Here is a 27,955-nt window from a genome sequence, read left to right as displayed (position 1 = left end):
ACACATATATACATATGTACATATATATATACACATATATACATATATATATACACATATATACACATGTACATATATATATACACATATATACATATGTACATATATATATACACACATATACATATGTACATATATATATACACATATATACATATATATATACACATATATACACATGTACATATATATATACACATATATACATATGTACATATATATATACACATATATACACATGTACATATATATATACACACATATACATATGTACATATATATATACACATATATACATATATATATACACATATATACACATGTACATATATATATACACATATATACACATGTACATATATATATACACATATATACATATGTACATATATATATACACATATATACATATATATATATATATATATGTATATATGTATATATATATATATATGTATACATATATATATATATATATATATATATGTACATATGTATATGTGTGTATATATATATATGTATATGTATACATGTACATATATATATATATATATATATATATATATATATATATATATATATATATATACATACATATATTGTTATAATTATTATTATTATTATTTTACCCATTGTTAATTCAGTTACACAAACAAATCAAGAAAGCAGGAACCTTCCAAAGATATTAAAAACCTTTGACATGGTGGAAGAAGATTTGGATTGCAAAGGACAGACAACGCAGAGATGCAGCACATGAATCACACATCAAGGGCCAAACAGTGGAGTGGAGTGAAAGTTGGAAAAACAATGTGAATCACAAAAGCAGTGTTGTGACAGTTTGGGTGGAAAGCATCAATGACTTCACAGATCAGCCAACTAAATGAGACTTTATGTCAAAGTCTCTCTGAATCCCTACTTGTTTGTTTGTGTCTCAAACCACTGCACTCAATTTCTGGGGCAAAATCATTATGGACCATGAAAATTGGAGAAAAAGATTAAGTTGGGAATCAAGTTTCAGGAATTATTAAATTCAGGAGGGGTAGAGGCATTTATCCATGTCTGATGTTGAAGAGAGGTTTTTGAGAGGCCACAGCCGGGTGGTGTTATACCGTGCGATTGTGTGGCATTTGTCTTGGCACTGCTCTGATGTGACTCTTGGCAACACTTGAGAGCAACACTCTGGCTTTAATTGTTTTTGATTTGATCGGACATTAATTGGCTTTACAGTGACATGTAAATCTAGCAGGACTGACTGCTCTTTGACATCAGCCGTGTCACAAATATGCCCATCACCATCACACCTCAGCGTAGTGGTATGAAGGTGGACGAAAGCTGTGAGTGGACAGCCGAGAAAAAAACAAGGGAGGGGGGTGAAAAGGAGAGAAAGAAGGAGGGAGTCCCATGGCTAGGTCAGGAGTTCAGAGCTGGAGTTTGTCACCTGCTCTCCCTGGCATGCAATCCTGCTCAGGAAAAGTCTAAAGCTCCACCGTCCCCTACAAACCCCCAAATCTGTCTCCAACTACCCTCCACTAATTGGATTTAATGAGCGATTTAACAGCGCAGCACTGCCCAATCAAATCAAACTGCTACTGTCTACTGTGCTTAATCCTGGGTCACTCCTTTGTCAAGCTTGTTTCCAAGACCCTCCTTTCTGCTGCCTCCTGCCTCACACATTCTCTCTCTGTCCCCGTCCTGTCTCTTTCTCTTAACACCCACCCAGTCTAACACGGAAAAGGCTGAGAAACCTCCCTTGTTAAAAAACAGCTCCAACAAAGATCTCACAAGACTTGGTTGCATTTTGAAAGTGATGTGCTTGACAGTTTGCTCTTGAGCTCAGGGTGCGATCACACCTGCAGGTCAAAAAGAATCTGATCTCTGGCCTTGCAACTGCAGTTTAGGGCTTTGACCATGTCCACACGAATACATTTTCGTTTGAAAACGCATCTTTTTCCTCTCTGTTTTGGCCAAGCAAAACACAGCATTTTTAAAACACTCACCAAAGCGGATACATTTGAAAACGCCGTTTTCGCGTTACAGTGTGGACAGCGAACCCGGAGCCTTTTAGAAAACGATGACACGTTTTAGTCATGTGATGCAGTCATGTGACCAATTAAACTAAGATAGCAGAGGACATTATACAGCAGTTGTTTTGTCTGCGCTCAATTTTGACAGCCCTATTAAAGATTAATATCAGTTTATACATGCTTCAGATAGCTTTTCTTCAAATTCTTTAACTCTCACTCACTTTTGCAACTTTGTACCTTTGTGTTACTCGCAGCAACAACTCCACCTCATTGTTAGTCCATTTAAATAAACTTTTCCTCGACATTTTGCGGCGATGTTTCAAAGAACCGGTAAGTAAATAGACGGCAGACAGAAATGAGGCAGGTCGAATCGTCTTGTGTTTCACGCATGCGCAGTACTGGAACGTAAGCGTTTTCGCCCGTTTCAATGTGGACGCACAACTCTGTGAGAACGACTGAAAATGATAGTGTGGACACGGAGTGTTTTCAGACGAAAACACCGTTTTCAAATTTATCCGGGCTAGTGTAGATGTAGCCACAGTTATCTTTGATCAGCTCTGCACTATTTTGTGAGCGCTTTTTAAACATTGCTTAATATGAGCAATAATCCAGACTTTGTTTCTTTTGGTTTCATGGGTAATAAACGGACACCTTAAATATTTGTTATATGAGTTTGCAATCCCTCCATTTATTTACCTCTATCACGTCAACTGAAAATTTAAACTGACACAAATCCACAAAATCCTCTCTGAAAACATAGTTTTCCTGTAAGAATATTTACAATATGTTGAACGGTGAAACTTACTGTAAAGAGGTTTAACTACACATCCCAACAGTATGTCCTAAATTTTTGCCCCCTTCATATTTGCCATCCAGTAGATCAGACTGGTGTCTTTGCTGGGTGTCAGCCCCAGGGCCCATTTTGGCCCTGGGGCTGTATATTTGACACCTCTGATTTAAGTAGTGTGGTAAAAGACACTGGGGAACTAGGAAGCGTCCATGCGTTGCAGATAAGACAATAGGAGCCTCCGTGAAAGCAGAGGTTCATTTAGGACAGATTTGTCACTGCAGCTGCAAAGCTGCTTCTCAACTTAAATTGCCAAAAGCAGCTTAATCATTGGGTCAAAGGGGAAAGGGCCACGAGCTAAGCAACGCAGGCTTCTGCAGAGGCTGGTATGGGTTTCAACATGTTATTATTTTCTTAAAGCATCCCCATCACAACACAGTGAATACCACAATGTAACCTCCTTTGAACGTATATTGTTTAATGTGCCTTGACTGTTTGAACTGCCACTGGCACTGGTGCATTTCTGTATACAGAAAAAATGATGTGCAAATGCATCTGGATATGCAAAGTAATAATTTCAGGCTCATTTATGAGAAATTCTTCAAAGGCTATTCAGCTGAAAAGCATATAATAGGCCATTATCCATGAGTCAGAAATGAACAAATAAGAAAGGTTCGTGCTAAAGTTCAAATCTGACCGGGCTCTGAATGAAATAATTATTTGACATGCTATATACAAATATGTTAAATGAAATGAGGGATGATGATAATGTTGCTTGAGAACAGGGTTCATCTGAATTTCAAGTATGTTAAAGGTCCAAGCATAAGTCTGTTTTGCCTTGGAGACTTGAGCAAACTAATTTATGTAGAAAAGCAAACAAGGCATGTATTTCTCTGTTTATTTCTATTCTATATGTATGTCCCCATCTTTAAATTATGCACCATTTCATGCTCTGTAGCATAAATCTAAACTGCCTTCTCTGTGAAATCATGATCTGAGTGGGTGTTCTACAGTAAACAGTGCCTTTACAGTAGACCGTCGCAGGGGCACAGAACGTCACACCAATACATGCTTTATTGCTGGAGTCTGTATTGTAACTGATACTCAATTGCACTGAAACAGAAAGATATTCATAGGCATATATCTGTTCTATCTGAAATCTAAAGGTTTCCAGCCAGTTCCATCTCTACAATCGCTGTTTTTTTGCTCTTCATCCTTTTTCCTGGCTCCAGTTCTCATCCACCCTCCCCAAAGTTTGCTCAATTCCCTCTAGGTTCAACGGCAGGGCACTAGGTCATGGTACTCGCTGGATTTTCACACTGTTCTCTCTACTGAACACCACATCAAGTTAATCAGGGTTAACAATTGTGGCGGTGCCTTGCTGAGCAGGGCTCCCATCGGCTTAGTGTGGCCTGGCTCTGGAGATACAGATGGGCTAGTAATCTCTCTCCTCTCAAGGCAGAGGGGACACATGAGGGCGGAGGCAGCTGGACGGCTGAGTGCGGATGTGGGCTAGAACAAAATTAAGACAGTAACACGTGTTAGATAAAATTGGAGATAAAAATTTTGTGACTTTAAGATATGAAAATATCTCCTAAAAGCAGGTATGTAAAATCTGAGTAATGGGGTTACTGAACAGATAACAATCTCTATAATAATGTAAGCTAGCTTTCTAAATTTGAAATAAAACAAAATATTTCAGAACATAATAATAGGCAAAGACATTTTGTTCTCTCTCTGTTAGGCAGCTCCTTTTGTCCCCAAGGTATTTCATCTCTGTGCACTGGTGCTTTGCCAGCAAAAACAACTTTAAAGGTCCATTTACCAATGTCTCCCTTCAACAAATAAGCTAATTTATATTCCTCCAGAATAGAGCTGTCAACAAAATTAATTTAAAACTAAAATTTGCATGTGAGAACTTGAAATTCAATGACATGCATCCTGGAAATAAAAGTGAGGAGCACAGCGCTTCAATGGCAAGGCAACATTAACATTCTTTTCATAGATTGTGAAAACTCACCCCTCTCAAACGGTGCAAAATGTAACACAAGTATTCTTAATCCCACGTGTGCTACTTTATTCTCATCAGCCACATAGGTCAAGACTAGTGGGATGTCAGAGGTCAAAAAAGACCAAATCCAAAGTAAGTGTATGATGCTTTAAGATCAAAGAGAGGGGGGAGAATAAAAATCTCAGAACTGAGGATGACTGAAGCGTGACCTATTTGGCAAAACAGAACTCTCTGTGCAATAGCAGCTGGCTCCCTTACACAACACATCCCTGGGTGCCCCCGCTATAGGCTACGCAGACTTAATTATTCATTCACTTAGAAGGAGCATTACACAACCCTGCATCCCTGATAAAACCAGTGGGGAAGAAAAAGTCTGCCTGTCAGACGGCCCCGGGTGACGGATCTGGAGTTAAATCTTCTCCAGGAGTTCAATTTCAGACAGCAACTAAACACAACTCTACTCCTCGCATAACCTTTTGAACTAAAGAAGCGACTCTAAAGCCCAGCTCCGGCATGAGATTTTATGCGCATTTTACCCTTTGTTATGGAAGACTCTTGTCACAGCCCATCCTTTTTACCCACAACTCGAGCCCTTTCAAGCCGCTCACTTTTTTCCACAAACTGTCTTGCGTTTGCAACATCGCACCTCTTCGGAAGGACACATGTATTATTAAAACGGGATTCAAGTGCTATCCCTGCAGGGACACTCAGAGACTTTCACAGGTTTCTGTCAGTGCCATCATTTTGATTTAACTGTGGCTCCAACTTATTTTTTTTCACAAACATTAGGAATCTGTGACACCAGTGCACAAAGTCAATATTTCATGCACTTGGCAACTCAAAGGCTAAGTTTAAGCTTTAAAGCACTTCTCTTCATTTATTACCCATGTCACCTCGCTTCATGAAAGTCTTAAAATCTCGTCGAAGGTATTATTCTTGAAAGTCGTGTAAAGTGCAAGTGAAACGACAAGAAAAAGAAGATGTGGCGGGAAAGTGGATGGTGATACGGCGGTAATGCTTTGTCCGCTCTCACACATGTAAAATATGTATGCCAGGGTCTCGCAAGGCCCCCAGAGTCACAGAGCATCATCCCTACACCATCTTCACTCAGTTTGTGGATGTCGATTAGTGATCAAGCCTGTGGAATTGTACTAAGAACAACAACAAAAAAGAACAACACAGACAAAGTCCTACTAAACTTTACATGCCCTCGTTGCCCCAGTCAAGAAAATACAGTTCACCAAAAGTTCATGTGTCCATTATCATCTGTGAATTTGGTTATATGTCTGCGACTGGTAGTGAAAGAGGAGGAGCGGGCAAGCCAAATTTACCCCGACAATTGTTGATACGACACACGACGTGCTCTACACTTCTGACCCTGATATGCAGGGTCGTTGCTCGGTCAGTGTGCCGCTGCAGGCTAACTGTGTTTGGGGATTGTGTGTGTGGTGAGTGGAGTTGGAAAAAAAAAAAGGATAACCCTAAAATATCTCTGTTACTGGCGCTGTGTCGTAACATTTCCGAGCCAGCCCCGCCCAACATCAAAATGGGTTCAACTAGAGTTCACAACATATGGCCACACCTCCTCGCCATCGCGTCATCAAGCAGAAGGCATGTCGTCATGAGCAAGGCCTCACCTACACGCTTGTTTCTTGGTTCTTCTTGTGCCAAGGTCACAGCGGCCCCCAGTGGGGTGACATTCGCGTCATATCAACAGTGTAAAATGTCCTGATTTAGAGCAAGTTTTGTCTTGAATGGACCAACAAAGAAGGCCTGCTATTAGTTTACAACAAAATGAATTTGTTTGCAGTAATTTTAAATAATTATTAAAAAGTAAATTAATAAATAAATACAAATATTTCATAAACTGCAAAATTCTACGGAAATATGAAGGCAACAAAAGAGTTGTGAAATATGTATTACAGTTTTCTCACTAAAACACACACACTCAAATTATAATACCAAAAATATGGACAGGAAGATGAATAATATCACCATTTTATTATCAGTTAATGTACATTTCTAAATATGTGCCTTCATTATAGGCACAGATTTAGGAATGACAAGGAAATAGGGTAAATGTCATATATATTTTACATTATTTTTTAAAACTATGTTACAAAACTATATGAATAATTTTTTATTTAACAATTACAAATTAAATGTACTGGTAAAATAATTTTATAGTATATTAAATGCACAAGAAAATAAATGGTGTGAAGAAAGTAGAATCTTAATGTACTATTTATTTTGTATTACATGACCTTCTAATCTCATGTCTTTTAATTTATTTTTGTTTCATTACAACTTATTTTTGGCATATGTGTATTTAATATTAGTTTTGATTTGTATATGTTTTTGTCTTTGTAATGGTGTGCCTTCTTGACCAGGACAACTATAAAAAAAACATTTTAATTTCAAGGGTAAATAAATAAATAAAATTGATACAAATGTTTAAATTTAAAAAAAGATTAATTTCATATGAACCTCAAATATTTTTTTTATTAGTAGACTTATTTGTTCTGAAACCTGACAAGCTGAAATAAAAATGCAGATAAAATTATATTTTACGCAGTATTATTTAATCGGAAAGTCAATTTATAAAGAAGTCAAACAAGTAATATTCAATAGGTTTTTTACAGAATAATGTAATTTTAACAACCTCACAGATTTTTTTTTTTTTTTTTTTTTTAAAACAGTGCTTCCAATTAGAAATCAACTCAAGCATTTTCCACTAAACCATTAATTTGGGATACCAACACTGTTGGCTTCATTGCCTCCAAATGATGATGATGATGTAACCTACTAAAATTCAGTGAAACTGTTTAATTAAAATATAGAGATTAAACTACAAGATACTATTTTTAAAAAATCTTTCTTTGACTTTTAAACGATAGAAAACAAATGACCTTGACAAAATACTGTTATTGCAATTAATGTACATTTTAAATAATAGAAAACTAAATAAATATGTATATAAACATTATTTTCTTGTCATATATTATATTGCAAACATAAGTAATGTCTTATAAAACCAATTCTTTTGATCTACTCTCAAAATGACTGTGTGACTATACCCAAACTCATCACTTATTAGGAGAATTATAAACACAAGCTCACATAGTGAAGTTCATCTTTTTTATTTAAAGACAATGGTACAAATTAGGTCATGTACATTTTGCGAGGCAACAAAACAAAATAAATAAATAATGAAAAATAAATATGAAATAAAGAATACTCGGTTCATAACATCGCTTTGGTGAGTTTAGTGTAAAATGTGAAGAAATTATTACGAGACAAACAACATAAATGCTTGCAAAAAGTGTAGTGCCTGTTTTAGCACTGCCTTGTACCTAAAGCAACTCTAACAGTGCTGATGTTCATTAAAACACACACACACACACAAAAAAAACCCAGCTTCTAACAGTGGACTCAACTCCTTGTGATCACATACCAGTCATGCAGCAATAAGAATGAAATATTTCAAAGACTAAGAGCGCCCACCAGTGTTGAAAATATATATGAAATCAGCATCATGATATTAGCAATGTGTACTTCGTAGTTCTTTCCAATGAAAAAAAGATTCTTTGTATTAGTTGTTGTAATTATTTCTGATTATTTAGTGTTTAATTATTGTCTCACTTACTGTGACATTTAAAAAAAACATATCGGCAATGTGTTTAAGCGCTTGTTAAATTAATAAATACAATATGAGAAGAATGTAAAACAGTGTCATCAAAAGCTGAATATTTCATTTGATCAACTGTAATTAAATTACTGTAAATTAAAAAAAAATAAAATAAAATAAAAATAAAGTTCTAAATCCTTCTGCTATTTCAGACAAAAGGGCCTGCCTTTAAAATCTCTGTACTGTATTGGTATTAATAACATATTAATATTCTTTATCACAACAGAAGGTCAATAGGTCAAGGTATCATTATGTTTCAGTAGGAAACATTTAGACAGTGATATTTTTTCAGTTATAATTTTTTACAACAGATTTGAGATGAAATTGAAGCCTTTAAAGCTTTTATTTTTTTGAGTAATTACAGCGATTTTCATTTACAGTCCCCTGTCTTCAGAGGCACCACATAATTGTAAAAATTGTTGTAATCATAATTAAAATAAAAATCATCATTTTAGATTTTGGCCTTTCTATTCTTGAAGCCGATAAAGTCTACCCTTGTGAAGTCTTCCACTTACAGACTAGCCAGTCAATGACAGTGACACACGTGCGCTGATCTACCGCCAATGTCTTCTGTGGCTCACCAGTATCTTTATTTTCATATATCCATCATACTGTTGATTTCGCAAATCCTAATGTTGCTGTTATCTCTACAATAGAGTTGTTTTTGCAGCCTATCCAACATTTATCTCTGTTGATTCCAAGTTCACATGCATAGTTCAAAATCCAAATCCTGCATTTGAAATCAACTTAGGAGCTTTTAACTGTTTAACTGATGCAAAAAATAATGAAAGAATAGTTTACACCTGTCCATGAAAAAGGTCAATTGAGCAAATTACCTTTAGTCCCCTGGAAAAAACAAAAAAGGGGGCAAAAGCTTAAGAAGCTGTAATTCCTAAACCCTAAAAACACCCTCAAAAAAATTCAGGGAGTCAGCAAATTAATCCCACAATGGTCACAAAACTTTAAACACCTTGAATAATGCAAATCATGTCAGTGCTTAATATATATTCATATATGTCCTCTGATGCAAATGTAAAACATTTGGAATATTCATCAAATTAACAGTTAGCATGATGTGTGATCACAGCACAGGTAGGATCCAACATGTACCAACATCCTACCTGTGCTTCAGCACAGGTAGGATGTTGGTACAAACCTCTTTATCCAACTCTTGCATGAACAGCAGAACTCTGTATATTTCCATAGGAAATATAGTGAACTAAACAGCATCAGATCAGCCTCTGCACAGACAAATCCAACCCCTACAGAATGAGCTTTGTGCTTCTGGTGCGTGACACTACTCTAAATGATGGTCTGCAGAAAGTGAGACTGATGAGGGACAGAAAGTACAGATCGCGAAGCTCACACTGTTCTTAAAAAGAGAGAGAGACAGAAGAAGACAGTATGTAAGACTTTTATTTACTTTCTAACATCTGATTACTATACTACCAAAGTGAATTGAAATTAATCGCATCAAGACATACATTATGGTTGTAAATAAAACTGTACCTCCTTCAACCACTTTTCCTCTAACAGCCACTTGCTAATTAAAGTTTTCCGAATTGTCCATTTGCTCCTGTGCAGCAGGTTCCACCAGTCGGCTGTATGAGTAGACCAGCATCATCTGCAATGGACAAAAAACGTTTGTTAAAGAAACGTTTATTCTCATGTTGAAGTGGAAGGTGACTGAGAGAAAGAGAAAGATTGTCTGTTAGTTGGTGTTGTGGCGTGGGTGTGGTCTCTGGCCGGGTGCAGAGGAGGGGTGACGCAGTGAGCTCCCGGGGCGGTGCAGGGGTGGGGTGAACAGGTGTGTTGGGATGTGAGTGTGATTATGTCTCTTTATATGTTGTCAGTGACAGGCAGAGGGGGAGTGTCTGTGTCCCAGTGAAAACAAAAACCACAGTGTAATCACATTCGAAAATAAAGTAGTGCTGTCATTACGTCCGTGTCCTGTCTATGCTTAACGGGTCCAACGCTACACGTGTCATTATCATTTAGCAGTTGCTAAGCTGAGTTCAATATTTAGTTCAATTCAATTTTTTTTATACAGCGCCAAATCACAACAGTCGCCTCAAGGCGCTTTACATTGTAAGTTAAAGACCCTACAATAATACATACAGAGAAAAACCCAACAATCATATGACCCCCTATGAGCAAGCACTCTGGCGACAGTGGGAAGGAAAAACTCCCTTTTAACAGGAAGAAACCTCCAGCAGAACCAGGCTCAGGGAGGTGCTGAGACCGGTTGGGATAAGAGAAGGAAGACAGGATAGAAGACATGCTGTGGAGGAGAGCCAGAGATTAATCACAAGTATGATTTAATGCACAGAGGTTGATTAACACATAGTGAGTGAGAAAGGTGACAGAAGAAGAAATACTCAATGCATCATGGGAATCCCCCAGCAGCATATTGCAGCATAACTAAGGGAGGGTTCAGGGTCACCTGATCCAGCCCTAACTATATTCTTTATCAAAAAGGAAAGTTTGAAGCCTAATCTTAAAAGTAGAGATAGTGTCTGTGTCCTGAATTGGACACAGACACGTCTGGAGTTTTACAGACGTGATTTGAAGCGGGAATGTTTCATTCGGGTTCATTTGGTAGTATCTGTAAAAGTTTAAATATTTTTAAGAACTGAACATTTGATGCTGTGATAACTGAGAAACTACATCGGATGTGTCAGGGAGGTAGAGCTCCACGTTTTTTGTTGTTTTTTTTTTACAGAGAAAATAATGAAATAAAGGTCTGTGAAGAACTGATGGAGTAAATTTGGTTGTTTTTGCCTTGTTTTGTCTTGTTTGCTTCTAAACATTTGGGTTTCATAACAAGTGAGCCTGTACTTCATTAAAAGGATATTGTTGTGCTTGCTTGTTAGCTAATCCAGTTGCTGCTGGCTAGACATGTCAACATGCATCTCCTTTTCTTAACATGAAACCTATTTTTAGGTTTTTATTTGTTCTAAACAGATACTCACTGATGAGAAACATCACTTTTTGACATAAAACAGAAATGCACATTTGCACACTTTGTGAGTCCCAATTTTAGAAACTGGTTTATTTTATACACATTAGTGCAAGAACAAAGGTTTGCGTAAAAAGGGAATGTGGTGATTAATCATTATGTTCTCAAGTAGGTAGCAATATTCATTCCTAACAAATGAAAAGTAGAGAGAAGTATTTAGGCAAAATAAAGCAATACAAAAGCACAAATGCGTATTATGTATTATTTTTATTTGTAATATTTTATGTAGGAAAAGAAGAGAAGTACATAACCTAAATCTACCCAAATGTACTATTTACACTGTATAAAGAAAATTTCAAAAGCAAAAATACTGCAAATGAGTTTTCATTTTATTTTTTCAGGTTATGCCCTCGATATAAATATGATTCCTCTCAGCCAACAAAGGTCCGTTTACACTTAACCTCTGACAGGATGCCTTATGGTTTTGTCATTGTAATTGTTGCTTACCGTTAGCAGGACCAGCAGTACAGTCATCATCCCCATCATGACATACATGTTCTCGGTAAGGCCTCCAGCCCATAGTGGGCCCAGAATGGTGGCTAGACCCCCCACTGAACGACGTATTCCCTGACTGAAACCTGTAAAATGCCCCACACAGCACAAAACACATCAAAGGGCTTACTTCTATGGTTATTATAAGGCCTTAAAATGTGCAGTCAGTTTCACTGATATACTAATTTTTTCCCTCGAAACGACCCCAGAACCCTGTCATGCCTTTGCTTGTCCAGTAGATGGTGCAGTTTCTCACCTTGTGTTTTCTCAGCTGTAATTTTGGAAAACAGAGAAACCTGCGCAACAGACACAAACGGCAAACCCAAAATCTGCAGAAATACCCCAATGATGAACTCTGTCAGCTGCCATGCAAAGCCACCTAGAGAAAACACAAAACGCCAAAGGAAGGAAAAAGGTGAATAATATATATGACACATTTCGAAGATGGATTTCAGGAAAGCTTTTTTAAGGATTAAATATTACATATGTGTAAAAAGAAAGCATTACTTTGACTGTGTCTCAGTGAGAGATCAAGGACCTAGTTCTATATGTGAAAATGCTCCGTCCAGATGAACAGCATTCATGAGAGTTAGATGCTAAAGCAAAAAAACAATCAAAAAAAATTATAATTTCAAGTTGAGTCTAACCTAGCGGCTTAGCCAAGAAGATGAGGCACCAGATACAGGAGATGTTGCACATGCACAGACCAATGGCGAGGATCACCCGTTCCGTCACATGGCGGCTCAGCCAGCGCACAAACAGGAAGCCGGCAATCACCACTACACCACCAAGAAAGTACATCACGCTGTTCTCCAGCTCCCCAAAGCTGAAATATTTCTGCGTCAGAGGGGTCACCATGGTCTGAGGACACAGCCCGTTAAATCCTTTAGTCTCATTATGTTTGTTGGCAAGATAAAACTTAGTTTGTATGCTCTCACAGGGTTTAAAATGATTTAAAAAAAAATCAAGAAATGATATACTGAAAACAGATCATTTAATTTGTATGAGAGTTTCAATCTGCACCTCCAGGGCTGTCTGATTGAAAAAGGTGACAAACTGGGCAGCCAGCAGCACAATCACCTCTTCTCTCAGGAACTCTGATACAAAGAAACCGAAACATGTAGACAAAACATGAAAACACTGGAAAGAGACATTGGTCAACAGCAAAGTCAGAAAGAAAGGGGACAAAAATCTATTTCATAACCAGGAAGTTCAGAAACAACAACAACAAACAAACTGTGCTACTTCACTTGTAAGAGATATATTTTGCACATTCCAAGGCTCATAAAACTAAGACGCTTTGTAGCAAGAAGGCAATCCAATCAGTTTAAGAAGAGGATAGAAGAAGAGATGAACAAACAGGCAAGGCACCCAGCAATAATCATGTGAATCACTGACCTCGAGATATGCTGAAATTCTTAAAGACACCTGAAGACTCTGCTGGTGAAACAGGAGAATGAGGTGAAGGATTCGGATTCAGCGTAGTGTTCCTGGGTGGACTGGAAGCCACGACAGAGCCGTAGGACCCCATCAGCTCCTGAGACACTATTAGGGGCTTTCCCTCTTCATCGCTCTCTTCTACGTCTTCCACAAGGCTTTTCTCATTCTCTTCCTCTTGGTTCTTTCGCATCATACTATCCCTGGCTTTCCTTTTCTCAACGGGTGGTAGGTCCACAGTCAGGAAAACAACCACGAATTGAAGGAGAATCCACAGCAGACACATAAACAGCTGCAAGGGATGGATGAACAAGATCACTGCTCTCCACAGATGGCCGCAAAGAAATGCATAAAAAATGTAAAACACCTTATTATAATGCATACTGACATGTTATAAATCTTACCCCGGGTGCAGTGTATTTATTGATTACAAAAGGACCCAGGTGGAAATCACACAACCTCAGAAAGATGTTAAATGCTGGACCTGTGTTAAACAAAGGATACTACATGAACATTATCCACCTAAAACCATTAAGATTTATAATAACTAAACAATCTTTAATATTTGTCGCAAGAAAGCAAACAAGCACTGACCAATCACAAGTCCAGCCTGCCGACATGCCATGAAAGCAGCAAATACAGTGGCACGGTCCTCTGGGGCCGTGCTTCTGGTTAAGAAGCCAAAGATAGACGAGCTAACGCCTGCACCGATGCCTGGGAAACAAACAAACCAACTAAAAACCAAAAACATCAACTTTGGCTTCTCTTTTCCAGGTAAAACTGTTTTTTGTAAAGTGGGAAAAAAGATAAGATATCATGTTTCACTAACAGTCAAGTGACAGGAGTGATTTAGAAACAACAAAGAAAAACACGTGTTTTTTATTTAAGATGGCATTCAGTTATCCTAAATGGTCACAGATGGCATATTGTGTTAACAGTTGCAAGTTTTAAATGTTAAAAGCATAATTAATTGGGAAAAAAATGTTTTGTTTTTTTCACTTATGTTGGGACAGGTGAAATGTATTTGGCTTATTGAGTAATCAGAACTTTGGGTGTTTCAGCCTCAAACTGGCCAAGAAAATTTTTTTTGAAGGCTTTGAGGAACTGCAAGAAATGAAGATAAAACAGCAAAAAACGATAAACCAGACAACAAGTTTCTACTCTGACAAACAGACACCTTACACGTCTTCATCTTATCTTAACAGCTCTATTAAGTGACTCCCACGAATGTCTTGGTGATGTTAAGTGAGGGATTTGTATGGGATAAAGGAATGCTATCACTTTTTGCAGTACAAGCCGTGCCATTGAATGTTCATTTATTGGAGCCACATGGAGCCAATTTCCTCCAACAATGGAACAATGACCCAAAACACAGCTCCAAATAAGAACTGTGAACATGAACTATTTAGACAAGAAGGAAACAGTTGGCATTCTTGAAATTTCTCCAGATTACTCCAACAAAGTGACAGCAGTTATGCAACTATTATGTCCAACCTCGACAAAGTCTTAACAATGTCTCATATCCAGTTCATAACACACTCAGTTGCTGCAAACTCAGCAGTATATTTCACCAAACATACCTTAAGACTCAATTTAAAGTAGCTTGTAAACCGATCGCAGGTTGAACTTTGAAACACTATTAGTGACCTACAAGTTAAGGATTTATGAGTGTCAATGGAAACTATCACAAAGGCAGGGACTATATTTTGCAGTAAATAATGTATCCCAGTATTTTCTAATCACTGAAGTACTTTCAGTCTGAAACTTTTATAATCAAGTTTTTTAAACTGTTCTAAACTAACATGCTTTTCAGTATGACTAACATATTTGTAGTCATTAAATCCACAAAATGATTCTCAGTTCTACGTTTACTTATTATAGACTCACCTGCTACCAGTCTGCTTGACAGCAGAAGCCACTTTGAGTATCCCATCAAGTACATAAAATTACCTGTAAAAAAAGATAAAAAGTAAATATGGAATCGACTTAAACAATTGTCATAAGATTTGAATAAAAAAAATATGTTTGGTTTCTTGTACAAAAGAAGTACCCAGTATAACTGGGGTTCAAACGTGAATCCTATTTGAAGGATTGCTGAGTGTTAGAAAATATGCAAGACCTGTGGACTCACCAACTATCTCAAAGATGTTGGCAAACAATATGATCTTCTTTGTTGATCGGGTTCTGTCGGACCAGTGGCCAAACAGTGGTCCAGACAGTAGGCCACTCAGACTGAATGCTGACAGGACCAATCCCAGAAAGTAAGGTGCTGCATCCAGAGTCTGCAAGAAACGCCATATTGTGGGCAAAATTACAGCTGTGGATAGAGAAGAGAGTTTGTTTTTTATTTTACTATTAAGAAATCATACATATTCGATTCATCACAGTCTGAAAACTAAAAGACAAAAGATGGATACAGCACGCTGTTATTGCTTACAGCTTTATTTATCACACAGGCAAAGGATAATGCTGACCAAATGTAATCCAAAATTCAATTACTGGGTCAGATGGCACACAATAAAGCACGCTCTCTGAGAATTCCAGAGAAAATTACTACTCAAATTTTTGTCGTTCAGGGATATGGCCCTGACAGACAACTGTGTGTGGAAGTGACAAAACTAAAAGCTCCAAAACTGAATGTTTCTTTTTCATAAACTTTAGGAATTTATCATTTATTTGTATATTTATATATTGCTCATTAGGAAAGAGCAAAACCTCTGTATCTGTAGATAATTCAATAATCTCTCTTTTTCATTGACCTTGTCTATAAACAGCCTCTATAGAGCACCACAGTGGAGTCAAATAAACAAGATTTGATTGAAGTACAGACTTAATTTAGTTCAAGGTATTAAAAAAAACCCACTGAATTAACTTTTTAACAATTACAGCCAATTTATGTACCTAATGTACCATTTTTAGATGCAAAAAGGTAAATAGAAACTGATTGACTGATAAGCAGTTTCACGGCCAGGTGAGGCCTGTACCCTCGTTACATCAGGACAAACTAAGCTGATAAAATAAAAATCTGGTTCATTCTTTAAAAGAATGAATGAATTGATTAGCTCAAAAAACACCAAAAAGGCCTGAAAGACCACAGAAGGGGAGGTAGGTCGGTGTTTGTTAAAGTCTACAATCAAGAGACACTTTCTGATTGTTAATACAAATACAAATGTACAACAAACCAGTGGTTATGTTCAAAAACAAGAAGGTCAGATTAGACTTTACCAGAAAACATTTAAAGGGGCCTACACATTTCTGAAAAAAATGTCTTCTAACTTGTAATAGAATCATGGGAAGAAAAAAGATGGAGAAGGAGAGAAAGAGCTCAAGGTCCAAAGCATATGACATTATCTGTAAATCATGGTGGAGGCAATATTATAGCATGTGGAACTAGGTCAGTCGTGCTTACTGATGATGTGACTGCTGATAGAAGTAGCAGTAGCACATTCAGCAAAATGTCGCAAAACTGATTGGACAGCGGCTGACAGTGCAAATGGATAGTGAAACAAAGCATACTGCAATACCAAACCAAGAGCTTCTGAAGGGAAAGAAATGCCATATTCCTCAGTGGCCAAGTCAGTCATCTGATCTCACCCCAACGGAGCATGGTTGTACAAAACTGGAGGTAGAAAGATCCACAACAAGGCCTGTCAGAGCATCTTGAGGAAGGAAACACAGCGTTTTGTGATGTGTATGGTTTCTACACTCCAGGAAGCATTTTCATTCAAATATATGTATGATTACGTGATGTTAAAAATAATGTTTCTCTTCTCAATTAATCATTAGCCTTTGAAAACAGATGACTAAACATGGCTGTAATTCTTAAAAGGTTAATGAATTATTTTGGTAAAACCCTTGAATTAAAGTATGCACTTCAGTCACATCATGAATGTTTGATTTAAAATCCACTACAGTGGAGCAGAGACCAAAAACGTATTGACCTAATTGTGTAAAGCGATTTGCTTGATGCACAATGCTTTATAGCTGATACCTGGTTGGCTGGTCGGTTTTCCAGGCTCTTCACAACTACTCATCCGGTTAGTTAGCGGCATTCTTTGCTCACATTGGTGTAGTTGCTTTAATTATTTGTCCCAAATTTGAGAATTATTTACTCTACATGGCAGTTATTTCACATCAGCTATGCGTTAATTCACCCTTTTTGCAAGAGTTTAGTTAAGTTCATTGACTTTGATTTGTGGTTGCCACATTGCTCCTAACCTGTTCTTATGTATACACGTCTTAAAGGCGGACATTTTTAAACACATTTGGATTATGCAATGGTTTCACAAGGCACACCTGCATTCATGTCTGTTGTCAGTTGTTCTTTTGACTGTATTTTTAAAGTGACTGTTACCGAGTTGTGATAATGGCTTAAGCAATGTTTGCATAAAGACAGTGATGTCCAACCAGTTAAATTCAGTTTGATTTTCCTTTATATAGCACGAAATTTAAAAAAACAAAACAGTCAACTCAATACACTTTATATTGCAGTAATAATACATAATGGAAAACCCTTAAAATCAGGTGACCCTGTATGAGCAAGCATAAAAACTTCCTTTTAACAAGAAGATTTCTCCAGAAGCATCAGCCTTAGGGAGGGGTGGCAAGGTGCCGAGACCAGTTGGGGGTGAGGGGAAGAAGACGTGCAGTTGAATATACAGTGTCAAACTGTAGTGTAGATGACCCTATTTTACATTACTCACTCTTAAATAAACACAGGTGGGTTGTACTGGAAATCTGCACTCTTAGATCTAAAACATTAATTCAACTACAAGTAAAACCACTCATGTTAAAAGATGAACCAACTGTGTTTTAAGTACTGTTCAGTTTCCTGTGATCAAGCAAACCTAGCTAGTGTTTCCCTTGAAAATTTGAAGTCCAAGTGTAAAATAACTGCTTAAGATTTTAGGTTAACTTAACCTTGTAACTCTTTGGGAGTTGCCCAATATTGTTGCAAAGTAAAACAAAAATCTTTTCTACCTGAGATTTTCCTTTAATCACTAATTTCCTTGTTTGTTTTCACTGTCACGTGGGGTGCTATCAAGCGCTCCAATCATGCTGGACTGAGTCACTTATATACATTTGGGTCACAGGTCCTCCCACGCTTAGCCTGGTTGTACTCAATGGTTCTGTGCTATGGTCTTATCAGGTGAAACACAGTTATTATTTCCACAGGAACAGTTTTCTTACACATTTTGCTAAGTCCTGTGCTTTGTTGGAGATTGTTCAAGTAGTTCAATTTTTAGGAACTAACTCATCAATGGAGGCTGACACACGTTGATCTTACTCACAGATCAGCCTGGGGTTCTCTCATTACTGCGCACACAAGGGAACATAAATGTACGGTGATGCAATGATATCGCAATATTTTTACACCACATAAAGATTTACACTGGTATTATCGCCTTACCTTTGAGTTTGCCCAATTCTACCTCAATCTTGCATCTGTGGATGCTGAATTTCCTATTTTCTGATTTACACTCGTCACCAGCAAATAGTGAAAACAATTTGCTGTTACAGAATCATAAAATTGAAACAAACCTTAAATTTGTACTTAATTTCACTTCATTTAAAGCTCACAATTGTATTGATTGAAGCCTGGATTTATAATCTATTCTTTTACAGTTTTCTGTGTGTGTCTTTATAACCGGTTAAGCTTATGGTACTTATAATGCAGTGTGTAACACAGAACAGATTTTTTTGTTTGTTAAATGCCAATGCGGTAAATAAACACAATGTAACATATTATTATTTTCATCGTCTCCACCTCTTATAATAATTAGATTTTTATATATTCTATGCAATACATATACATCTTATATATTGGGATACTTATAAACATTTATGTTATCACAAATGCGCTTTAAATGCACTGTAGAGATGACCTTCATTGAAAATGATTATGTGAAATTAATTATTTCCGATGTTTTTTCTTTTTAATGTTTATTATATTTGCATATTGTTAAATAGACTATAGTAAACATGATATGAAGGGGATATGGATATATATAAAATAAAGAAATGACCTATTTTTAAAAATCTTTTTTACTCTTTATACTCATGCGTCATTGCACCGGTGTTGTGCCACAGCGTTATAATTAAAACAGTCCATTTTGTCCACTTAAAATATCTTTATAGAACAGTTTTGTTGTACTTGTTACAATTTCTTTGTCATTGTCATCTACCCATGTTTACCCCAATAACAAGTCTTACCATATTCCACCCCGCTGAGAAGAAAAATAAGTCCAATGGTGATATATGTCAGCTTCTTTTCCCGTCTGCTATCCATTACGCCTCACTGCTGAATTCTTCTCTCTGTAAGACTTTAAACATACATGTCCCTTCTCGTCTCCCTACCAAACACAGCCGACATAATCCCGAGAGCAGTGCTTCCAATTACAGAGAACAGCTGCAGAATGCTTCAAGAGCACACTGTTCCCACTACCTGAACAGCGTTTGCAAGGCTAATATCACTTATCACTACGCGTTATCTCATATCGTATGGAAAACTCGTGTTTTCGTCGTGAAAACACGAGTCCAGTCCATGCATATATAAAATGTCTGTAATTAAACCAGCCGGGTAAATGCTCCGCAATGATTGATGCTAGCCGTAGCTTACTAAACACTCGCCCTCAAACTGCCAAAAGCGAGGCAGAGGGGAAACAACCAATCACAGCAGCGCGCAGTTTAAAGCCATCCTACACAACTTCCGGTTGCCCGCACATTGACAGTCGCAACCGCTGAAACTTCAACTGCTTTCATAGATTGAATAATATACGCACACATTGGAGTATAAGGGGTTTTTTTCTTCTTCTTTCTGTTGCAAGACCATTTAACAAGATACACGATGGTAGTGCTGTGCGATACTGCAAATTTTGGTATCGATCTGATACAAAGAACTGCACTTCTTGTTTATACGTGCTTTATTAGACAAGCGTCACTATTGCAAAAAAATAAAACCTTTTGAACCCCTTGGACTGAATCTGGATATTCGCTAATGAGTGTGGATTCAATCATGCTGATTAATGCAGTTTAGGAGTAGGAGAGAGCATAGGCAGGGTGAAGTGGGTGGAGATGAGTGTCAGGGGTGATTTGTGACAGGAGGTTAGCAGCAAGGGTGAAAAAGAAGGTTTATAAGACGAGAGTGAGACCTGCTATGATGTATAATTTGGACAGTAAGACTAAACTAAAAACCCTAAACCTGGAGCTGGAAATGCTAAAATTTTCATAGAAAGTGGACAAGCTAGAAAATGAGTGTATCAGAGGGAGAGCTCACGTCAAGTGTTTTGGAGATAAAGTTGGAGAGACAAGGGATGATGATGAGGAATAGTGGATTTGTTGGACAAAGGATGTTGAAAATGGAGATACCAAGCAGGAGGAAAAGCGGAAGACCTCAGAGAAGTTACATCGTTCCTTTATTGCATCACTAAACTCTAGTCTGAGTCAGACAAAAATGTTCCCCATCTTGTGACTTCCATTAGAAGAAAAACCCGCTTTCCATACAAAAAGCTGCCTGTGTACACTTGATTAAATTTTCTGTCTCTCGTGTGTTCACATTTTAGTTTGTTGGCATGTAGAACATTTCCCATCACACTGTGAAGTCCCACACATGAGGTAGGATTACCTCATGTTTGTTGCTAAATCTTCCTTTTAGGGAGAGATTTAATCTTTGGGCATTAATCATGTGTGTTGCTGCTTTTACACATGCTTAAGGTTTTGCTTGTGGTTGTGGATCCCTTGTTGCCTCATGTGCAGAGTCAGAATGACATCAGCTAACATGCATTGTTGCGGTTGTGAGTAGGCTGAGGATAAATGGCCCATTTGGGGTCTGCAGGAGGAATAAATGGAGCCAAAAACTGCAAACAGATTTATTGGAACTGTAATTACAAACCTGAAAGTTCACCGTTCTGAACTACTTTATTCAATTAGCACTGTTTCTTTATAGAACCATCTTCTATCCTAATTATAGCAGCACACATGATGCCTGTGTAATAATGTTAGACTCACCCTTCTTGCAGAGTACAAGGATAATTAAATGATTGTTTGAGAGCAGTTGCTAAGATATAAGGAAGAATAAACATGCCAATGTGTATAAAAGAAGTCTTTATTTACAGTTTGTCTGCAGGTGGAGTCGGTAGCAGTTCTTATGTGCCACAGTGTTTAGTCTTTAGTCCATCCTGATGGAGGAATGAGAATCATCAAAATAAAAAAGTTTCCGACAGCCTCCTTGTAGATGCTCCATATAAATTTAAGGTTGACTGGTGAACCATGGGTGGGTGACCACAGGTTTGTTTTAGAAGGCCAGCTTCTTCATGAGCAGGTAGACCCTAGAGTCCACTTCAAAGCCGTGAAGATTGTTGGCATCTCCCTGTAGCCTCATGAGGAGGCCTCCATAAGACACATAAGCAGAGCTGAAACAAGAAAAACACACAAGAAATTGGAATAGCACAAACCAACGGCAGAGTCTGGAAAAGTTATCACACAGGCAGATTCAAATGTGATCTCATTTCCATAAATAGTTTCACAGAAAGGTCATCTTCTCTGTTACAAACACAGTTTTGTTCCAGCGGATTATTAATTTCAGTAAATATATGACATATAGTCATTTTGAGAAAACTAAGCACTTCACTTACAGACGTGTGGCAGCTTCTGTTGAAGTTTCATCGCCCTCAATCTTGTAAACTTTCCCATACATCACATAATCAAACTGGTCTGCTCTGGAAATTTAAACAAAGTGGAATGAGTGTGAAAGTCATTTTGTAAATTAAAAGCGTAAGAAGTATTAACAATGTTATTATTGTTAAATATGCCAATAAAACAGCAATTTTCTTTTTGCTAAAGTTCCACAAATTACAACTTTAAATTGGAAGCAGCTGTCTTACCTAGACGGTCTGTCATCCTGAGGATTGTACTCTCCATCGTCTGGTGTTCCATCTTCATATAACGTGCTGGCAATTACCAGTCTAAACTTGTCACCTTAATGAAAGAGATATATTACAACAAACTAGCTTTATCATATTGTGCATTTGGACACTTTGGGTTACAGATACAATTCTGACACATGGTTCTTCAAGGCTTTTTACTCATAGAGCTGGGTTCCTTTGGGTTGAGTAAATGTTATTATACAGCTATTACACGACTCACCTGCACGTGAACAAGTCAAATATTGAGGGAGTCAGGGGATACATTAACGAGCAATCATATTTTTTTATGTATTACAGTATAATCTTTACTTTTGAAGAGTGCCAGTTTATTCTGATAAAATATTCTAAATAGCTGACATAGTCATTTGCTATAATTATGCTGTATATAGGACCGGTTTACACCATTGTATTTGATACATATTAACTAACAAATGACTTCCAATTTAAAACAAAACAAAAACACAAAGACACACAGGGACAAAAAAAGAATGTTTTTTCTTACCAAGATCAACAGGATAGATCTGAATGTTCACATCCAAGATGAGGTCCATCTTGAACGATTCACTTTCACAATGCAGACGAGATACTGCAGATTAACAGTTGAAGAGTTTCTATTAGATAATTTATTGTTTGTTTGTTTTTTTAATTAAATGGTGTTAACGAAGATCAACAATAACTAAAATAATGCCTCTTGTTGATAATCAAAGTTAGACTGGTTCATGATTGGCCAGAAGTTGTGTGTTTGGATACTTGAAAGGTTTAATACTTAATATCAGATCCCTTTCACTAAGAAGAACTGCACTTGGGTTATAAATTAAACTTTATCTATATCGAGATCAAATTAGAGATCAAACATGCAATTATCTGTTGGTTGGTGTTATAATTTCACTTTTTTAATGATAATATTTCACACACCTCTGTCAAACTTCTTGCCATCTGGATCGATATCTTTTACATCAAAAATATCCTCAAAAAGAATTCCAGCCATCTCTCTCAGAGTCTGTCAGTCTGTAAAAATAAGGGAAAATAAAGACAAAAACACAAAATGAAGCCACTTTTATTAGACTGAAACCATTACTGAAACTTAAAACACACCCTGCCAGTACAAGAAACACACTTCACTGAAATTCACAGAAACTTGTGTTTGCTTGTCTTATTGTTTCCCCCCGTCTATTCTGTGCACAACTGCAGCTGAAAAATCTTAACCACTAATCATACATTAATGAAACAACTGTGTATCACAACGTAAAAAAAAAACTTCAAACCTTAATAATTCGTGCTTTTGTTTTTGACCATTTAACAGTAATCTAACACCCGTTGTTGCCGAATCAGTTAGCGAAAGTATTAAGGTCTTGGCAAAGCTTTTTCAACTTTAGCATCTCTCATTCATGCTAATTGCTAGCCTTAGCATATTGGCCAAACGATTCCAAAAACGTACCTCAAGTTTTGATATTATACTGTAAGTTCAATGGCGTCGCGCTCACTTGGGTTTTCACTCTGCGACGGGGAGTATTTAATTTTGCGCTAGATGTCTTAGTTAGTCAAAATTTCATTCATTATTATCCCAAACAGACTGTACCGCGCAGGAACAATGTGCTCAACCTTTGACATAGAAAGTGCTTCCGGTTTGAAATACGGAAAGAAAGAATATAAACGTAAATATATAACGAAATTAGATAAAGACAGATAGACGAATTTTTTCAGCCACAGACAAAAAAAAAACGTATAATAAAAAAAAATACCTGCCTATCTGCTCTTTCTCTACGTTAATATTCGAAACAAATATATAGGTTTTCCAGCTAGTTTAAAAAATAAATGGTCTCATGAGATACCTTATTGTTGTTATAAAGTTAAAAAGAGCAAAAGAAAATCACAATAATCTGCAAAGAATACGTAAGAACCAAATAGCATCCTTTCGGCAATCTTTACGACATTTGCCTCTACTTTCCAGTCTATTCGGTTGCTAGGTGTTTTTTAGCGTCCTGTCTGTGTACTGTTGCTAGCTAATGGCTATCTAACTAATATAAGTTGCAACTGAAGACCACAAATCCTCACAAAAATGGACGGTTCTACGCGTGAGCGCCTCGGAAGTGTCAATGAAATGTATTCACCAAGTACCTGATATACGAACGAGGTAATGATGTTAATGCGCTCTCTTTATGTCGCATAACGTTAATTGATGAGTTAGCTTATTAGCTAGCTTGTGACATCTTGACGCTGTCTCTGATGTCTTACTGTGATGAAAATAATTCACTTTTAAGGCAAATGTGCTTGAATTTTAGATTATAAAGTAAAATCGCCATCAGTTGTATCTTTGTTGATGTTTTTCTCTTTCTGTGTGTGTGTGTGTGTTAGTTGCTCAAACCATTGTGCTGTCCAATTCAAACAGACCGCAAAATACTAACTCGGAGCGAAAACGTTATTGAATGAAAGTGGGACTCTTTGCTGCCGGATATTTTAAAGCTTTTCGGTACTCACATGAGTTCCAAGGAGGCAGCCAATATGGGGGACATCTCGGCAAATGAAACCGATCTTCTTGGGATGATTAAGGAGGTAGCACGTTTCTTCTGTAAACTGCCATATGCAAATCGCAGTGAGCATTAATAGAAATGAAGTAATCGCAATGCACAACTTTCATATATAGCGTTTCTACAATAAATTATGCATAGATGATTGAAAGCATACTTACATTCTGCTCTGATTGAGGTGGTATGTCACGTGTGTTTATTTGTATTTTTTTTGTTCGTTTCTTTGTAGTACCTCAAATTTGAAGAATTTGAAGAAACTCTTCACAGTTTTGAGAAGGAGTGCAAAAGCAAAGGCAGACTCCTCTCAAAGCCTCGAGGGAATACTCTCAAAGACTCAAAGACACGTGTAATTCAGGTACATTTTGATTTTTCATGGAGGAGTGATGGTAAAAAGTGCAAAAGACTATTTGATTAGAAAATGCTAATTAACATGTAAATATTGCAACCTCAAAGCAAAGTTCAAATTGATGTATTTGTCTGTATTAATTGTAAAGATCTGTAATAGTCATGTACATTGAGACTCAATTATTACTGTGTGATAAACCACAAAAAATGTGACTTTTGTAGAAAGACCTTCTCAGCTCATTTGATGATGGAGACCACAGGGTGTTCTTTGAACTGTGGACAGAGAATATTCCCCACAGAGTTAAAGACACTGATGCTGAGGCCCAGGGACTGGAGTTCTACCTTTACATCCACTTTACAATCTACCCACTGAGGAGGCACCCTGTAGGACATGTATGTATTTACATGTGTATTTACAAGTGTATGTGTCTGTTAATACTTATTTCATTATGTGCTATTTTTCATATGTCCACTAAGCTGCGCCAGAGTCTTATTTTCGCCCTTCTGTGGCAACAATTTTGTGAGTCAATTGGAGTTTGAGTTCATTTATTTATACAGATTTGTAAAAAACCTTATGCTTCTTTTAGCAAAACATGCAATCATAATTGAAGATGTATTGCGTCTTCTTAAGTGACCCCTTAAGGCAGGGGTGTCCAAACTTTTTTCACTGAGGGCCACATACATAAAAATATAGGAGTGGCTGGGCCACTTACTAGAAATTAGGTATATAACCTTAACTTTACTGTATTAAAGTTAGAAAAATCACTTAAAAGTGGTCAAATGTGTTATATTGTTGAATATAATTAAAGACAAAACTGCCTTCATCACAGCTTTCCATAAATTGATGTTTATTGATTTATTCAGAAAAAGCTTTGGTAGCTCATTCTCAGAACAGCAGCCTTAGATTTCTTCTTAGACAGAAGATTTACAGTCCAGAGAAAAAACAATAAAGGGGAAAATGGGACGGGTACATTTCAAGTTTATTATTTAAGTTATTAGGCTTAGCAAAACATCTATTAACGTCCGTTTGAAACGATGGACGATGGACTGGACTTAATAACAGGAGTCCATATAATTTTAGTAAATTATTCTGGTGAGTATCAGCTGCGCTGGGTATGTAAATCGGGCCATCCAGCTGCAGTGCTGATCGTACGCCACTCCTGGCAAAAATCCAGACAAATGTCACTTGATCAAGGAGCAAATCTGCATCAGATGAGATCAGCTGACTACGTCTGCGTGCGCTGTGCATATAAAGAAAGTGGTGCGCAAAAGCAGGGTAGTGACATAATTGATGCGCATTATTGATATTTGAAGCATGTGTACCTACACATGCATGCTTATTAACACACGGGTACTGTGGAATATATTTTTACTCACATAAAGCGCTCGTGCTCTCGTCCACTCCCCGCAAAAAAATTAGCAGCTGTGCGGTGTCTGTGGCATCGGTGTAAAAATCAAAAGCACAGCTTTATCAGACAGTTGCAGTTTAATGTTGGCTGACGAGTCTTCAATTTGTCGTACAACTGTATTTCTGGACATGCTGACGTTGTTGAAGTTCTGCACTTTTTCCGGATAGGCCTACATTATTTCGGTGACTTTAACGAGGCCGTGTTTTATGAGGTCTCCATCTGAAAAAGGCTTGCCATGTCTTGGGCGACCTCATAGCTGGCTATTGGAGCCTTTTCCTGGACAATTTGAGCACGCAAAAAAATACTGTTGCTGTCCCTGCAGCATAGCTACCATTTGCTTTAATTTCTGCTCTCGCTCAGCACCAGTGTAAGCTGCATAGGCCTGATGTTTGGTTTCATAATGACGTCGTACATTATACTCTTTCATAACTGCCACAGTTTCAGTGCAGATCAAACAGACATACTTCCCCTTGAATTCTTTGAAGAAATATTCACTCTCCCACCGTGTCTGAAATTTTCTGCACTCACTTTCTACCTTTTGCTTCTTTGGTTCTGCCATGTTTAGTAACTTGGGGATAAGTTTTTCTGTGATTTGCCTTTTTGGTGGAGCAACTGCCTTGATCAACAGCAGCTCCCCCTGGTGTTAAAACTAAGAAGTGCAATACACTCAAGAAGTGCGGGCCATATTCTATTCTATTTATAAAATTACTTGCGGGCCAATTAAAAATGGACCGAGTTTGGACACCCCAGCCTTAAGCTTACCTGATTTAGTTATTTATTTTTTTAAATTTTGTTCATGAATTGTTTTTGATGGACATCTCAAATCTACCTCAAGGACCGTGCTGAGTTTGAAGAGAGGGTTTCCTTCTTCAGGCAGTACCTGGAAACTCGAGGAGGAGCTCTGAGCCAGACCACAGAGTTTCTGCCTTACTACGCTTTGCCTTTTGTTCCCAACCCCACTGTCCACCCTTCTTTCAAAGAACTGTTCCAGGTATTACACTTATAGAATATTACCTTGCTTTTAACCATCTAGTACAGTTACTAAGTCACACTGTGAGAATGAACATCACCATACTTCATATTTAACTTCTGTTTCATGTTTTTAGGATTCCTGGATGCCAAAATTGAGAGATAAGCTGGAGCAGTTCCTGTCAGTGATACTTAAGCCATCTAACAGCCCAAGGCTGATGACTTTATATGTATCCTTCTACTGTGCCTCACTAATGAGCCGTTGCTGGGAAAACCATCAGAGTACAGATGTACAAATGGATTTGTCTGTCTTGTTTTGATT

General features: G+C 37.3%; 3 protein-coding genes across 10 annotated transcripts in view; 1 reads left to right on the top strand and 2 right to left on the bottom strand.

Annotated features, from left to right (window-relative positions):
• Positions 1–8,834: 8,834 nt before the first annotated feature.
• Positions 8,835–20,125, bottom strand: mfsd8l1 (major facilitator superfamily domain containing 8-like 1). 4 transcript variants are annotated; one of them, XR_003269815.1, is made up of 13 exons: positions 19,672–20,125; positions 15,590–15,775; positions 15,346–15,408; positions 14,053–14,172; positions 13,863–13,942; positions 13,420–13,750; positions 13,045–13,118; positions 12,669–12,882; positions 12,278–12,400; positions 11,977–12,107; positions 10,020–10,134; positions 9,680–9,882; positions 8,835–9,631 (listed from the first exon to the last, which is right to left on the bottom strand). XR_003269815.1 is itself a non-coding variant. In XM_026143088.1 (12 exons), the coding sequence occupies exons 1-11, from the start codon at positions 19,745–19,747 to the stop codon at positions 10,054–10,056; spliced, it is 1,479 nt and encodes a 492-aa protein (XP_025998873.1). In that variant the 5' UTR covers positions 19,748–20,125; the 3' UTR covers positions 8,835–9,882; positions 10,020–10,053. The 4 variants fall into 4 exon arrangements, 3 of the variants coding, with proteins under 3 accessions (XP_025998873.1, XP_025998874.1, XP_025998875.1); XM_026143088.1 differs by having other exon boundaries at positions 8,835–9,882; XM_026143089.1 differs by having other exon boundaries at positions 8,835–9,877.
• Positions 20,126–21,544: 1,419 nt separating this feature from the next.
• Positions 21,545–24,002, bottom strand: polr2h (RNA polymerase II, I and III subunit H). The gene is made up of 6 exons (XM_026142262.1): positions 23,821–24,002; positions 23,298–23,390; positions 22,885–22,968; positions 22,341–22,434; positions 22,092–22,175; positions 21,545–21,869 (listed from the first exon to the last, which is right to left on the bottom strand). Exons 2-6 carry the CDS (start codon positions 23,368–23,370, stop codon positions 21,752–21,754), a joined length of 453 nt encoding a protein of 150 aa, XP_025998047.1. The 5' UTR covers positions 23,371–23,390; positions 23,821–24,002; the 3' UTR covers positions 21,545–21,751.
• Positions 24,003–24,097: 95 nt separating this feature from the next.
• armc9 (armadillo repeat containing 9) overlaps positions 24,098–27,955 on the top strand; it is a 28,835-nt gene continuing 24,977 nt past the window's right edge. For 4 of the 5 annotated variants that reach the window (XM_026142261.1, XM_026142260.1, XM_026142259.1 and 1 more), the window contains exons 1-6: positions 24,098–24,516; positions 24,738–24,935; positions 25,140–25,265; positions 25,478–25,648; positions 27,500–27,655; positions 27,771–27,863. In XM_026142261.1, coding sequence (XP_025998046.1) covers positions 24,861–24,935; positions 25,140–25,265; positions 25,478–25,648; positions 27,500–27,655; positions 27,771–27,863 — 621 coding nt within the window. In that variant the 5' untranslated portion in view covers positions 24,098–24,516; positions 24,738–24,860. The remainder of the gene's footprint in view (positions 24,517–24,737; positions 24,936–25,139; positions 25,266–25,477; positions 25,649–27,499; positions 27,656–27,770; positions 27,864–27,955) is intronic. The other variant, XM_026142258.1, reaches the window with a different exon arrangement.

This window comes from Astatotilapia calliptera, chromosome 15 (genome assembly GCF_900246225.1).
Source record: "Astatotilapia calliptera chromosome 15, fAstCal1.2, whole genome shotgun sequence".
Taxonomy (NCBI): domain Eukaryota; kingdom Metazoa; phylum Chordata; class Actinopteri; order Cichliformes; family Cichlidae; genus Astatotilapia; species Astatotilapia calliptera.
Note: the sequence above shows the minus strand (reverse complement) of the source record. Positions and strands in the feature narration are given on the sequence as shown.

Bases quoted from the DNA above. Each gene is read 5' to 3' on its own strand.
- polr2h (XM_026142262.1), bottom strand. From the start codon at position 23,370: ATGGCTGGAATTCTTTTTGAGGATATTTTTGATGTAAAAGATATCGAT. The intron at 22,176-22,340 runs GTAAGACAGCTG...TTAAATTTCCAG, and splicing joins CAGGATGACAGACCGTCTAG to AGCAGACCAGTTTGATTATG. The intron at 21,870-22,091 runs GTAAGTGAAGTG...TTCTTGTTTCAG, and splicing joins ACAGAAGCTGCCACACGTCT to CTCTGCTTATGTGTCTTATG.
- mfsd8l1 (XM_026143088.1), bottom strand. From the start codon at position 19,747: ATGGATAGCAGACGGGAAAAGAAGCTGACATATATCACCATTGGACTT. The intron at 15,409-15,589 runs GTGAGTCCACAG...CTTTTTTTACAG, and splicing joins CAACATCTTTGAGATAGTTG to GTAATTTTATGTACTTGATG. The intron at 12,883-13,044 runs GTGCAGATTGAA...CTGTGTCCTCAG, and splicing joins TCAATCAGACAGCCCTGGAG to ACCATGGTGACCCCTCTGAC.